At 56.6% G+C, this 12,694-nt stretch overlaps 1 protein-coding gene across 2 annotated transcripts in view; it reads left to right on the forward strand.

Annotated features, from left to right (window-relative positions):
* The window catches only part of MORC2 (MORC family CW-type zinc finger 2), a 55,524-nt gene extending 43,036 nt beyond the window's left edge, over positions 1 to 12,488 (forward strand). Inside the window, exons 15-26 of one of the 2 annotated variants that reach the window (XM_036762878.1) lie at positions 92 to 220; positions 1,335 to 1,440; positions 1,652 to 1,784; positions 2,722 to 2,796; positions 2,924 to 3,316; positions 4,357 to 4,500; positions 7,017 to 7,071; positions 7,281 to 7,422; positions 7,521 to 7,718; positions 7,807 to 7,900; positions 9,473 to 9,661; positions 10,390 to 12,488. In XM_036762878.1, coding sequence (XP_036618773.1) covers positions 92 to 220; positions 1,335 to 1,440; positions 1,652 to 1,784; positions 2,722 to 2,796; positions 2,924 to 3,316; positions 4,357 to 4,500; positions 7,017 to 7,071; positions 7,281 to 7,422; positions 7,521 to 7,718; positions 7,807 to 7,900; positions 9,473 to 9,661; positions 10,390 to 10,458 — 1,727 coding nt within the window. In that variant the 3' untranslated portion in view covers positions 10,459 to 12,488. The remainder of the gene's footprint in view (positions 1 to 91; positions 221 to 1,334; positions 1,441 to 1,651; positions 1,785 to 2,721; positions 2,797 to 2,923; positions 3,317 to 4,356; positions 4,501 to 7,016; positions 7,072 to 7,280; positions 7,423 to 7,520; positions 7,719 to 7,806; positions 7,901 to 9,472; positions 9,662 to 10,389) is intronic. The other variant, XM_036762888.1, reaches the window with a different exon arrangement.
* The last annotated feature ends 206 nt before the right edge of the window (positions 12,489 to 12,694 follow it).

Consider the following 12,694-nt stretch of genomic DNA (forward strand, 5'->3'; position numbering starts at 1 on the left):
TAAGGAGGCGACAGGGAGGAGTGGCGCAGGGGTCGATGGTAGGCCCCTTCCCCGCTGCTGATAGCCGCTCTCCGAATGGTTTGCTTTCCAGCCCAGCGGGGAATCATCAAGTTCTGGGATGAGTTTGGCTACCTCTCGGCCAACTGGAGCCAGCCCCCATCCAGTGATCTTCGCTACAGACGGAGGAGGGCCATGGAGATTCCTACCACCATCCAGTGTGGTGAGTACACGCCCGCATGCTCAGCCGTATGTAGGTCAGTGATGGGAGCCGAGGTCTTGGTTTCAGTTAGAATTTAAGAATTGTTAGTGGTGCTTGTTTTTGTATCAGTCATTTCCAGATATGTCCCACCCCACCATGAGCCCTCCGTGCACCTTCTCCCTTAAGCAGTCGGACAAAACCAGCTAACAAAGTAGCCGTCTGACAGGATCTGCCGCATCCTGCCCCTCTCCCTTCCCCAGGGCCGAGATTGGGAGAACTGTCCTGGAGGCCTAGGCTTCTCCCTCTGGCCTTTTTACCTGGGATACCCTATGAGATCCTTAGGATATAAATGTCAGTGATGGTTCAGCCTGGAGATCATTCAAAGATAGACCAGGGTGGGCGTAACTTCCTGCCTCCTCCCTCCGATCTGTGGCGTAGCCTGGAGCTGGCTCAAAGGGTTCGGGGCCTGGCCTGTGCTCAGACTCAGTATCCAGAAGTGATTCAGTCTGTCCAGAACCAAGTGGGGAGGGAACCATCCTTGCTTCCTGCTTGGAGACCCCCTGGCAGACCTGCCTTTCTCAGGGCCTGTGAGGCCTGGGAGACAAGCAGATTATGGCTCACCACCAAAGAACTTCCCAGCAATTGGAGCAGTCCTAGGGCGGGGCGGGCCGCCCCACTGGGGAAGGAGCTCTCCATCCCTGGAGGTCTTTAGGCAGCCATTTTAGGAAGAACATTGGCTTTGGCATCAGATGACTTGTGTTTGAGTCCCATGTCTTATGCTTAGAAACTGGGCAAGACACTTTTCTTGTCAGGGCCTTAATTCCCTCATCTGCAAAACGGGATATTTGCTCACAGGATAGTTATCAGGAAAGTGCTTTGGAAAGCTCTCAGAGAGGTTTGAAGTGTGTAGCGTGGAGGGGAGGGGAGAGGGATTGTTACCTGTGGGACGTCTGATTCAGACAGAGACCAGAACTTCGGCTGCTTAGGAAGAGGTCAGACCTAGGAGAACGCTGTCTCCTGGAAGACAGGGAAGAGTTGTTTCCCTTTGTGTCCCCAGCGCTTGGCACATGCGGGAGCTTAGTCAATGAGTGTCATGGGTGGGTGTTGCTAACTACTGCCATCCGTGCTCCGGCAGATTTGTGTCTGAAGTGGCGGACGCTACCCTTCCAGCTGAGCTCTGTGGAGAGGGACTATCCAGACACATGGGTGTGCACAATGAACCCTGACGCTGAGCAGGACAGGTGAGGGGGCCGACTGGGCACCAGGGCTGGGGAGGAAGTTCCTGCAGGGCAGAGCTCCCAGCAGGCACCTGCGTGTTCATAAAATTTATACTTTGGCTGATTTCTTGCTGGGGAGAGGAAGTCTGAGGTTACTGCCCTGGGGGGCATTGGTCTGGGGTCTTGGGCCTTCCGAGGTTCATCCTCAGCACCACCTGTTTGTCCGGGGGCACAGCTGCGACGCGTCTGAGCAGAAGCAAAAGGTTCCCCTGGGGACCCTGAAGAAGGACTTCAAGTCCCAAGAGGAGAAGCAGAAACAACTGACAGAGAAGATCCGGCAACAACAGGAGAAGCTGGAAGCCCTGCAGGTGGGTGGGTCCCAGGCTGCCCTCGGCCCCTCGGAACACGGGATGGACAGCTGCCAGGAGCCGGCAAGATCGGGCCTGACCCCTGCCTGTTACTGGCTGGGCACAGGGCCCTAGGCACGTGGAAGAAGGTGCCCCAGAGGCAGGATTCCAGCCTGGGGCCCTGTGCTGGATTCCCTAATGTGGCATTCAAGGCTTGGGCCAGGCTTGGCCCCTGATTGTTCCCCGGGTCTCTCTCAGCTCTGTCGCTCTCTCTTGGAATTCCCTTTCCCACGTGTCTTGTTCTGGGCACGCTGGTCCCCTCACCGTTCCAAGGTCAGCCCTTCACAAATGCCTGGAATGTGCCCCTTCCCTCCGCCTCATAGAGTTCCAGTAGGAGAAGCCCTCCCCGGCCCCCACCCCACTGGTGCTCTCTCCCTCCTCCAATTACTCTGTGCCAATAGAGGATCCCCCATTGTAGACCCTCAGCCAACCGAGGGCAGGGGGTGCCTGGCAGAGGGCTTGACACCACAGAGATGCTTCTACAGGCTGGCTGAATGAATGGCTGGCAGGGAGAGGGGCAGTACAGTGAATGATCCTGATCTGGATCTGGATCTGAATCTAGCCCCTCACCTTACTGCCCTCTGACCTTGGGCAAAGTCCCTAGACTTGTTGGGATTTGAATGGGTCATCGTCATCCCCTTTATCCCCCCTTCCCTTTCTATCTCTAACTCAAGGTCTTCAATCTCTCTGCCTCCCCAAGGTGCACTTTCCTCCTCTCTAAATGTGTCCCCCAATGTCAGGTAAACCTCCTGGCTCTCAGACCTTCTGGCCTTGTCTCCCCTGGCTCCTTGATGACAGGGATCTCTGAGTGGAGCTCAGGCAATTTGAGGGGACGAGTGAGCCACTGTTGAATTGGGTCGAAGGACACAGGTGAACTGTCTAATTGTCCTCCCTGCAGAAAACGACCCCGATCCGATCCCAAGCCGATCTGAAGAAGTTACCCCTGGAAGTGAGCGGCAGGCCTGCCATAGAGGTGAATTGCGGCCAGGGCCCCCCCGGCTCTAGGGTGTCTCCTCACACCTTCATGGAAGGGAGGCTGATAGCCTTTGCTTCTCAGACCTTTTGGGGTAACTGTTCTCACCCTCTCCCATCTCTTCCAGGAGTCCCACACCATCCGTCGGCTTCCACGCCCCAGGTCCCCGCCGCTGCCAGCTGTGATTAAGAATGCTCCGAGCCGACCCCCACCCCCACCTCCCCCACCCCCACCAACTCCCAGACCAGTTTTCCAGGCCAGAAGGGGCCCTCTGTCCATCTCCCCGAGACCAGCTCACTCCCCGGCCCAGGAGGAAGCCAGCACATCCAGGATGCCGCACCCAGCTCTGAGCCCCCGGAAATCCAGCGGCACCATTGTCAAACCGGCTCACAGAATGGTCTCCGTGGTGAGGTCCCCCACACCGCTTGTGCTGAATTCCAGGCCCCCCTGTGACGTGCCCATCCCCAAACCGGTGAAGACCCCAGTGCTCAAGAAGCCAGACCCGCCCAGTAAACCTCAGGTGATACTTTGCTTCTCCACCACTCACAGCCCACCCACAGCAGCCTTGTTCTCCCCAGCATCTGCAGGGGTCTGGGGCCTGCCCTGGGAGCAGCTGCCCTCCACTGATTGGTCTGAGCCCTGCTTACTCTAGACTCTGGGTCACCTTCCGGATAAGGTAAAAGGGTGTGTGTATCACCCAGGGATGGCCCAGGATCCAAACCCGTATCTTCTGACTCAGGCCAACACCATGCCCACTTGAGTCTGTCTCTCGAGTAGTTGCACTTAGTAGTGTCCTCCCTGTAGACACCTAGGCCTGCCCAGGGCTCTTTGAACCTCACCCCTGAGGAGAGACGTCTCAAGGAGGCAGGTCAGCAGAGAATGGACCCAGGATCATGCTGCTCTGCCCACCCCCTGAGGCGAAAGGAATGGCCTGTTTGTGTAGATGTAGAAGGAAGAGGCTCCCTTTTGGGACCTCTGGGCAGAGCAGGAGCAGGGCCAGGCCAGGCTGGGGCTTCCTTCTGTCTGCCAAGTCAGAGCTGCCCGGGGTGTGCAGTGGAAGCCCAGAGGAGGAAAAGGACCAAATGCCCCCAGGCCCAGGGAGAGGTCTGGGGGAGTGCAGGCACTCCTTTGCTCAAATGAAGACAGCGGTCTGCTTAGACTCCTGGCTCCTCATGCATTTAGAAGGCCCGCATGTTTTTGGACTCCCACCTCATGCCCCCTTGGCGTTCTCTTCCCAGCTGATGCCACCAGCCCCTGTGGTCACTCTGCCCTTCCCGTGTCTTCCAGTTGAGGCCTAGATTGTGTAGCATTTCTCAGAGAGCTCCCCTGGAGGATGCCCATCAGAAGTGACCTCTAACCTGCAGCTTCCTGGAGTCTCCTTGGCCCCTCTTTTTGGGGAAATGGGGCAGAGCATCTTGTGAGACCCAGAGGTGTTAGGAGCCCAGGCAGCCGTCAGCTGGGCCAGCAGCTGGCCACAGGGTCCTTCTGAAGAGCCCCCTCAAGCGTGAGCCCTGCCTCTCTGTCCCGGCCCCCTCTGACTGTGGCTTCTCCTTTCTCCAGATTGTCAGCGCCCGGAAGAGAAGCTTTCCTCTGGTGGAGGACGAGGCTGAGGACGATGTGGACCGGAGGAAGGAGAAATCCAAGCGGGGCAAGATGCTCGTTGTGAAAGATGAGAAGAAGGATTCAAATGAAGTTGTTGTCGAGGTGAGGCCCCTCCCTGCAGCGAGAGACCAGGCTGGAAGCCCTTGAGGGCATGTCTTTGTACTACCCGCCACCAAACCCTAACCCTAACCTTAAATGCCCAGGGCAGGCTCTGAGACTCCAGGTGTGCAGGTATCCCCTCCACAGGCACAGATTACAATGCAGCAAGCCATGGTTAAGCACCTGTTGTGTATTGGGCACTGTGCTGGCCTCCAGGAGCCTACATTCCATTGGGTGTTTATAGTGCGTGGGCACAGTAGTTTTGGAGAGGAGAATGCGAACACCTAAAAGTAGCCTGGCCATGCTTTGGGTTCAGATCCTACCTTAGGCACCTAATGACTGGGTGACCACTGGTGATTCCTGTCTGTCTCACACACACACACACACACACACACACACCCCCATTACACCCTGCACCGAACCTCAGTTTCCTCCTTTGTAAAATGAAGGGCTTGGACTCCTGGCCTTGAAGGTCCTTTCCAGCCCTAGATAATCCAGAGGTCCTGTGGCCTTGAGGGATTGGGGCAGCCTTGTGTAGGAGGCGGCTGTTAAAGGTCCTTGAGTGCCAGAGCCAGGATCCTGGGGCAGCACATAGGCAGGTTGGCCTAGGCCCCTGGCACGTTTGCCCAAGGGACAGCCACATACCTCCAGGCCTGTGCCTGCAGCCTTTTTAACTTGGCTGAGTTCATCTCCATGGTAATTGAGTAGATGAACACTGGATCTAGTGGACAGTCCAGTGCACCCGGCATCTATTGAGTGTCTCTCCCTGCATACCAAGTGCATGGGGATGCACCATGTAGGCCAAGAAGGATTCAGTTTGAGGTAGGGGAGAGCCCTAAAGGATCCCCTTAAGGGGATGGGAAAAGCCCAGTTTGGAGAAGAGAAGTGGGGCCATTGGATCCTAGAGGCCACTGGGAGCTGGCTGTGAAGGCTCGTGAGCAGTGGTCTGGGAGGTGATAGATTCCTAATGGAGGCCAGTGGGGATGTCATTGGTGAGAAGGGGATGCATGTGGAATGTGGGCAATAAGACTGGTGAGACTTGGCCACTGAATGGCCTGAGGGAATGAGGGTGGGAGTGGGAGGATGTAATCCTCGCCCCAGGGTCCTCTGCAGGAAGAGAGCAGTGTTGGGCTCTTTGGGGGCACTTTGAGTCTGAGATGCTCTGAGCCCTGCAGCTCTCCACACACATAGCACTGCCTGTGCTCCAAAAGCACCCTGCCCTGAGACAAAACCCCCAGGAACTCAACAGATTCCTTTGCTGTCAGGCCCAGCCCCCTCCTATCCTTTCTCATTATTCGGACCATTCTCCGTGCCTCACTGCTGACTCCTCTAACATCCCACTGCAGATCTCCATCCTTCCCGTGGTGCCCCTTGGAGTAGCTGCTCCAAAGGCAGCAAACTTGAGTCCGTCCCAAACCCTTTCCTTTCCCAGTCCTTCCATCTTGCCCTCACTGAGGCCTCGCTTCCTCCTGACAACCATCTCTGGCCGTCCTCTCTAGCACCAGCAGCACTTTGACTCTGTTCCCCATTGCACTGGTCCAGCTGGAGTGCCCCTTGCTTGTGGCCGCTTCAAGCTCTCTGTCCCCCACTCTGAGATGACTTCAAGCCACCTCTGCCATGGCCCAGTCATGATTCTGGTGGCTGTCACCTGCCGACCTCCAGGACACTCGCCTTCTTTCCTCTCTGAGTTCAGTGCCTGGCTCCCACACTTTCTCTTCTCCCCACCTCCTCCCCTCAGCCTGGACGACACACAAAAGGGAGGGAAAGGGGAGGTTGGGTCATCCCTCCAGCATCCCCGTGCCTCTCCTTGTCTCCCAGCTGCTCATACATGTCCCCCCAAACTTGCCCCTGTTCTCTCTCCTCCCCTGTCATCCCACATCTCGTCTGCCTTTTGTGGCCGGGCCCCTTGAGAGGGTCTCCTGTAGGCCCTCTGCAGTCTGCCTTCCTCATCATTGCACCAAAGTGACCAAGGGTCTCCTAGCTGCCAAATCCTTGACCTCTGAGCAGCCTCGGATGCTGCAGATTCCCCTCCCCTCTCTCAGCTCTTGTGACTCTGCCTTGTCCTGCCTGGCTGCTGCTCTGCCTCCCTGCCGTGCCCTCTGACCTGGGGTCCCCTAAGACTCTGTGCTCTTCCTCTGTACTGTTTAGCTTGGTGAGCTCACCACCTCCCGTGGGTTCCATTATATTTATGCTCATGGTTCCTGGATCCACTTACCAGCCCTGACCCTCTCCTGACTTTGCCTTCCATCTCCACACCTATTGGACATCTCCAACTTGATGTTCATAAACGTTGTTCTCTTTTCTCCCAAACCCTCCCTCTTCCTGCCAAGGCTCCCACCATCCTCCTGGTCACTTGGGCCCCCCTCACTCTCTCGCCCCACAGCCATTTGTTGCCTAAGCCTGTGGTTCACATCCTGTTTTAGGCTGTAAAGGGGCACTAGGGAAGCAGGGCCAGGGGCCAGCGGCCTGTCCTCCCAGAGCGCCTTGGGACGATGCATGGGGCCTTTGTCTCTTTGCAGCTCTCAGACAGCGCCAGTGAAGAAGATCTGGCAGAGCTCAAGAGAGCCCAGAAAGGTGAGAGGCCTGGCAGGGAAGGAGGGTGGGAACCTAGAGGATATGGGGGCTGCCAGCCTTGGGCCAAGTCCCGCAGCAGCACCAGCTTAGTTTTGTTCCTGGGAGCCTTCTGATGACAGCCCAACCTGGGAGTCGTTTTTAGCAGCTCAGCTTGGCAGGCGCTTTGGTGGGTGTGAAGCTTCTCCTCCCCTAAGCATCGTGTCTCTCAGACAAAGGGCTGCACGTGGAGGTTCGAGTGAACAAGGAGTGGTACACAGGTCGCGTGACTGCCGTGGAGGTGAGCAAGCATGTGGTGCGCTGGAAGGTGAAGTTTGATTATGTGCCCACAGACACCACACCCAGGGACCGCTGGTAAGGACCCTGCCTGAGCGGGGTGGGCGGAGGGAGGGAGGCCCCAGAGGCTCCAGGGCTGGGGCCACGCTCAGCCTGGCTCTCCCCACCCTCTGCAGGGTTGAAAAAGGCAGTGATGATGTAAGGTTGATGAAGCCCCCCTCGCCTGAATATCAGAGCCCCGACACGCAGCAGCAGGAGGACGAAGATGTGATCGCCATTGAGCCTTCGACCTCCGACTGCATCCGCATCGAACCCGACACCACGGCCCCTAGCGGCAGCCACGAGAGCGTGGACCTGCTGGTCCAGACCCTTCGGTGGGTGTCTGTCCATGCCCATCGGCCCCCAGCATGTCCCCTGTGGCTCATTCTGATGCCTCGTCTCTGCCCTTTCTTCTCTTGGCAGGAATTGTCTCCGGTATTTCCTGCCTCCCAACTTCCCCATCTCAAAGAAGGATCTGAGTTCCATGAGCCCAGATGAGCTGATGACCTTCCCTCTGGTGAGTCGAGGATGTTTGCAGTTTGGCTTCTCATCCCCTTGGCCACCAGTCGCCAGGGGACTGTTCCCACCGCCCATTCCCTCGGTTTCCCTCCTGCAGCCTCCCACCCATTGTCAGTCAGGCCATTTGTGTCAGGGGATGAGGAAAGCCAAGATGATCCTTGGACCTTAGAAGGCCACCGAGGTGGTGCTCAGGCTGAGGACCAGCCGGCTGGATTTCTTGTCCCTGCTGGAATTCCAAGATGAATTTAAGCACCCAAGAGTTCTGTAACAGTGAAGCTTGGGACCAGGGGATAGAAGGAGAGCTGCAGGGGCCTCAGAAGGGAGTGAGAGGCTAGTCCAGGGCAACATGGTCACTGAGGAGCAGAGCTGGGGGGGCCTGAAGCCTCTGTGCCTCCTCCTGGCCCTGCGCTAGCAGCCACCTTCACCCAGCCCCTCAGGCATGAGGTCGGAGCATCAACCGGAGGCAACGATGCAGAGAGGGGAAGACGCCGAAGGTCTTCTGGCCCTGCTTAGAAGTGAAGAGAGGTGGCTGAGGGCACACCACCGACCACCCTGTCTGCCCACCTGAGCCCATCTATCACAAAGGTCAAGGTGATCCTCTGTGAGGGAGCAGGGAGCTTTCGCATGTGATAGCAGTGCTCTGTGTATCATTACCCTCACAGCCGCCTACACCATGCAGAAGAGCCCAGGCTGTCGATGGCTCCTTTGGCTCCATGGAACAAGATGCTCCCTCATAGGCTCTTCACTGCCAGGGGACTCCTGTCTGCAGACCCAGATCCCTCGGGCTTCCTCAACCTTTGGATGATGGACACAGTCCAGCTGTGGGCTCACCAAAGCCTGTCACTGCTGTGATGAACTAGAGCTGGCCCAGAGCTAGGTCAGGGAAGCTGTGGTCAGCAGATGACTCCATGGGTCTGGGAGCACAGAGCCTTCTGGAAGAGATCTGCAGCCACTCTGAGGGCCTGCCCATCCACGCTGGAAAGATCCAGTGGATAGCACATGTCTGCAGCCCCCTAGAGCTGGCCTCAGTGGGTGCAGGCAGAGTCAGAGGCTCTGGGATTCACATCCTCTGCCAGGAGGGCCTCAGAGGCCCAGGGCAGTGAAGGTGCTTGCCCCAGGTCACCCAGGGAGTGGCAGGTGCTCCAGCATTTACATGGCACTTTTAAGGTTTGTGGAGCACTCTGCAGATCTGATCAGATTTAATCCTCACAATAGCTTTGGGAGGTAGGCATTTTTATGCCCATTTTACAGATCAGGGAACTGAAGCAAACAAAGGTCAAGTGACTCAGCCGGGTCACATAGCAGTGGCACGAGGCTGGATTTGAACTCAGGTCTTCTTGGCTCCAAGCCCAGTGGTCTCTGTACCACACTGCCCCCATGGGCTCCCTTGGGTCACTGAAGTCTGATACAAATCTGCCTGACGTTAGGACTAGTCAGGCTGAGCCGGAAAGAGGGAGGTCTCTTGCCTCGGTCCCCGTCCTGTGTTGAGAATGGCCGAGCCTTCGGACTCAGACCTGGCTCCAGGCTGTGCTCACCTTGACTCTGCCTTCCTCTTCCTCCTCCTCTCCAGAAGGAGTATTTCAAACAGTATGAGGTGGGTCTGCAGAATCTGTGCAACTCCTACCAGACCCGTGCCGACGCCCGTGCCAAGGCCTCCGAAGAGAACCTCCGTGCCTCGGAGAGGAAGCTGCAAGAGACTGAGGAGAAGCTGCAGAAGCTGAGGACAAACATTGTGGCCCTGCTCCAGAAGGTGCAAGAGGTGAGCAGGGCCTCATTTGTGGTGCATCTGTGAGCTCTGGGTTCAAGTCTTGCCCAGAGTGGCCTCTGGGTGACCTTGTCCGAGGCCCTTACTCAGAGACACAGAGAGTCCCTGTCCTGGACATGATCACAGATTTGGAGGTGGACACTGGCCCTGACCATCTCCAGGGGCAACAGTGAGGGGCAGTCAGCATTCAGTAATCATTAATGAGGCGCCTACTATGTGCCAAGCCTTGCGTTGGTCTCTGCAGCCTTACAGCCTAGCTGGGAGAGACAACATGCAATTTTACAAGTAAATGCAAAATATATACAACTTGTACCCCGAGTTGGTGGGAGACAGCAGTGGTTGGAGGGTGTTAGGGGAAGGCCTTGGGGTCCACAAGCCAGGGATTGATTCCAAGAGTTGGAGGGGGAGCATTCTAGGCATGGGGGACAACCTAGGCAAAGATATGGAGGCTGGAGGTGAGACCCCTGAGGAGCTGCCAAGAGGCCAGTGTGAATAGGCTTTAACCACCTGGCAAGGGATCATCTGTGCGTGACCCTCACTGGCCAGGTGGCCAGACCCTCAGAGAGGATCCCCGTCATCCCTGAGGGGCAGCCCCAGGAGAAGGCAGGTAGCGCTGCATCCCCAGATGAGAGCCCCTCATGCTCCCTCCCCCCTCCCCCAGTCATCAGCAGCAGGGCAGGGCTGTCTGCCTGGCTCAGCCTCACTCTTGCACCCTGTTTTAGGACATCGACATCAACACTGATGACGAGCTGGATGCCTACATCGAGGACCTGATCACCAAGGGAGACTGAGGCAGGTGCCTGTGAGGCAGCCTGGAGGTGGGCGCTGTGGCCAGGGCAAGGCCTGGCCAGGCACAGAGGCACCCTGACCCCCCCAGGACACTTGTGTCATCACAAGGGAACCTTTGAAACCTTGTAGTTCTTCAGATCCCCCTCCGTTTGTTTATAAATATTTATTTTTAAATGAAACAAGAGCCCATGACGTGATGCTTTTTCATTTGCAGCAGCAGGAAGCCCTTCTGGCTGGGGGTTGGTCCCCCTGGGAGCCCCATCCTTTCCCCGTCCCTCCACCCCTGCTCCTGCCCACAGGGGGCGGCAGCAGAGAGGGGCTCCGTCCTTGGCTCTCTGGGATGAAGGCGCCACAGGAGAATGTTGGGCCCTTCTGGGAGAGAGACTCACGGAATTGGTGGAGACAGGCTGAGGAAGAAGCAGGTGCATGCTCCTGGCAGGTCCTCTACCCTCAGGAGCATGCCATGTCCTGATCTGCTGCCTGCCATCTATGTTCCTTCCTTCGGTGGCTCAAGGATGCTTCCCTCCACTTAGCCTGGGCTCGAGCCCCTGGGCCAGTCCCTTCGTCCCTGGGCCTCAGGAACATTGTTGGACTCGATGGTTTCTAAGGATCCTCCTGGCATAGGGCTGACCTTGGCACTGACTGCAAGGGCACGAATGATCCCGGCACTGAGTCCTCAGAAGGGTTGGCTCATCTCTTCTGTCCTGGATCAGTGAGCACGAGCTCACGCTTGGAACGTGTAGTGTATCCCTAAGCTGTGTCTGCAGACGTGCGTGTATATCCATGTGTATGTGTGGTGATGGTGGTCTACACCTGTGACTTCACTGGCCCAGGGCATCGAGGGGTGACGGCCGGCCTCTGTGACCTGAGTTTGAGTCTGGCCACAGACACCAGTGTGGGGCCCTGGGCGGTCCGCTTCACTGCTCCCTGCCTCAATTTTTCTCTTCTGTAAAATGGGGTGGTTGTGAGGATCGAATTAGCCAGCCTCCATAGAGGGCTCCAGAAGCCTTAAAGCACACCCTGTGTGCTAGCTGCTATCATAATAACTGAGAGGTCCAGGGATGTGTGCATCCCAGCAGTGGCAGAGGTGGGATTTGAACCCAGCTCTCTGTACTCCCAAGTCTGGTGCTGTGTCCTCTACACCAGTGGTGTCCAACTCATGGAAGCAGGGCCCGCCAAACCACGAGTGGACCCCTGTGGGTCGTATGTTGACTTTATTTTAAAATGTGCTATCTCTGTTTAATTGTATTTTTATCTGTTACGTTAAATATTTCCCAATTACATTTTAATCTGCTTCCTGTGTATTGTGGGCCAGCCTCTGATCTTCCCTTGCTGTCAGTTACGCATGTAGGTGTCTCCTCATGTTTCTTTTGGCTCTTTTCTCTCTCCTTTTCTCCCTTCTCTCCTGTGCTCCCGGCCTGTTCTGGGTCCCGGACCTTCATGTTGAGGCCGAGGGGGCCCATGTGCCAAAGACATATGTAGGGGCCTCTGCCTGTGGCCTTCAGCCAGGTCTGGCAGCTTCTCCAGCTTCCAGTGCCCTGCTTTAGAATGTCACCAAGAAGACTGGCCAGAACAATTCAGGACCCAGCAAAGTCCAACTGTGGCCTGATTTGGTGTCTTCCAACCCACCCGAGGAACGCAGGAAGCCTCGGGGTTGGTGCCAGCCTCCCAGATGGCTCACATCATAGGGGAGTCGTGGTGTGGTCGCCGTGTCAGCTCCGCGCCCTCAAGACCATGGATTTTGGGATAGGTTTCACCCGACACCTGGGTAGGTGCTGATAGCATCAGATCCAGGAGGCCTCACGTCCCAGCGTCCACCTAGTAACAGATTAAACTGCTTTTGGAAACTAAGCTTTTCACTGGAGGGAGGAAGGAAAGAAGACCTTAGAACAGTAATGAAACTGGAGGGTGGATACAGAGCCGCAGACATCATTGATCCTGGGCCTACCCTGTCTCTGCTGAGGCAGTTGGAGCGGCTCGGTGGCATCGTGTGGAGTACTAGAGTCGGGATGACTCGAGTTCAAATCAGGTCTTAGACGTTAGCAGTGTGACCCTAGGCAAGTCACTTCATCCTGTTTGCCTCAATTTCCTCACCTATAAAATGGGCTGGAGAAGGAAATGGCAGACCACTCCAGTATCTCTGCCAAGAAAATCCCAAATGGGGCCACCGAGAGTCAGATGTGACTGAACAACAAAACTGGCCAGGAAATGGGCCCAGCTCCTGTGGATCTGAAGGGC

Source organism: Trichosurus vulpecula, chromosome 1 (assembly GCF_011100635.1).
Source record: "Trichosurus vulpecula isolate mTriVul1 chromosome 1, mTriVul1.pri, whole genome shotgun sequence".
In the NCBI taxonomy this organism is placed as follows: Eukaryota; Metazoa; Chordata; class Mammalia; order Diprotodontia; family Phalangeridae; genus Trichosurus; species Trichosurus vulpecula.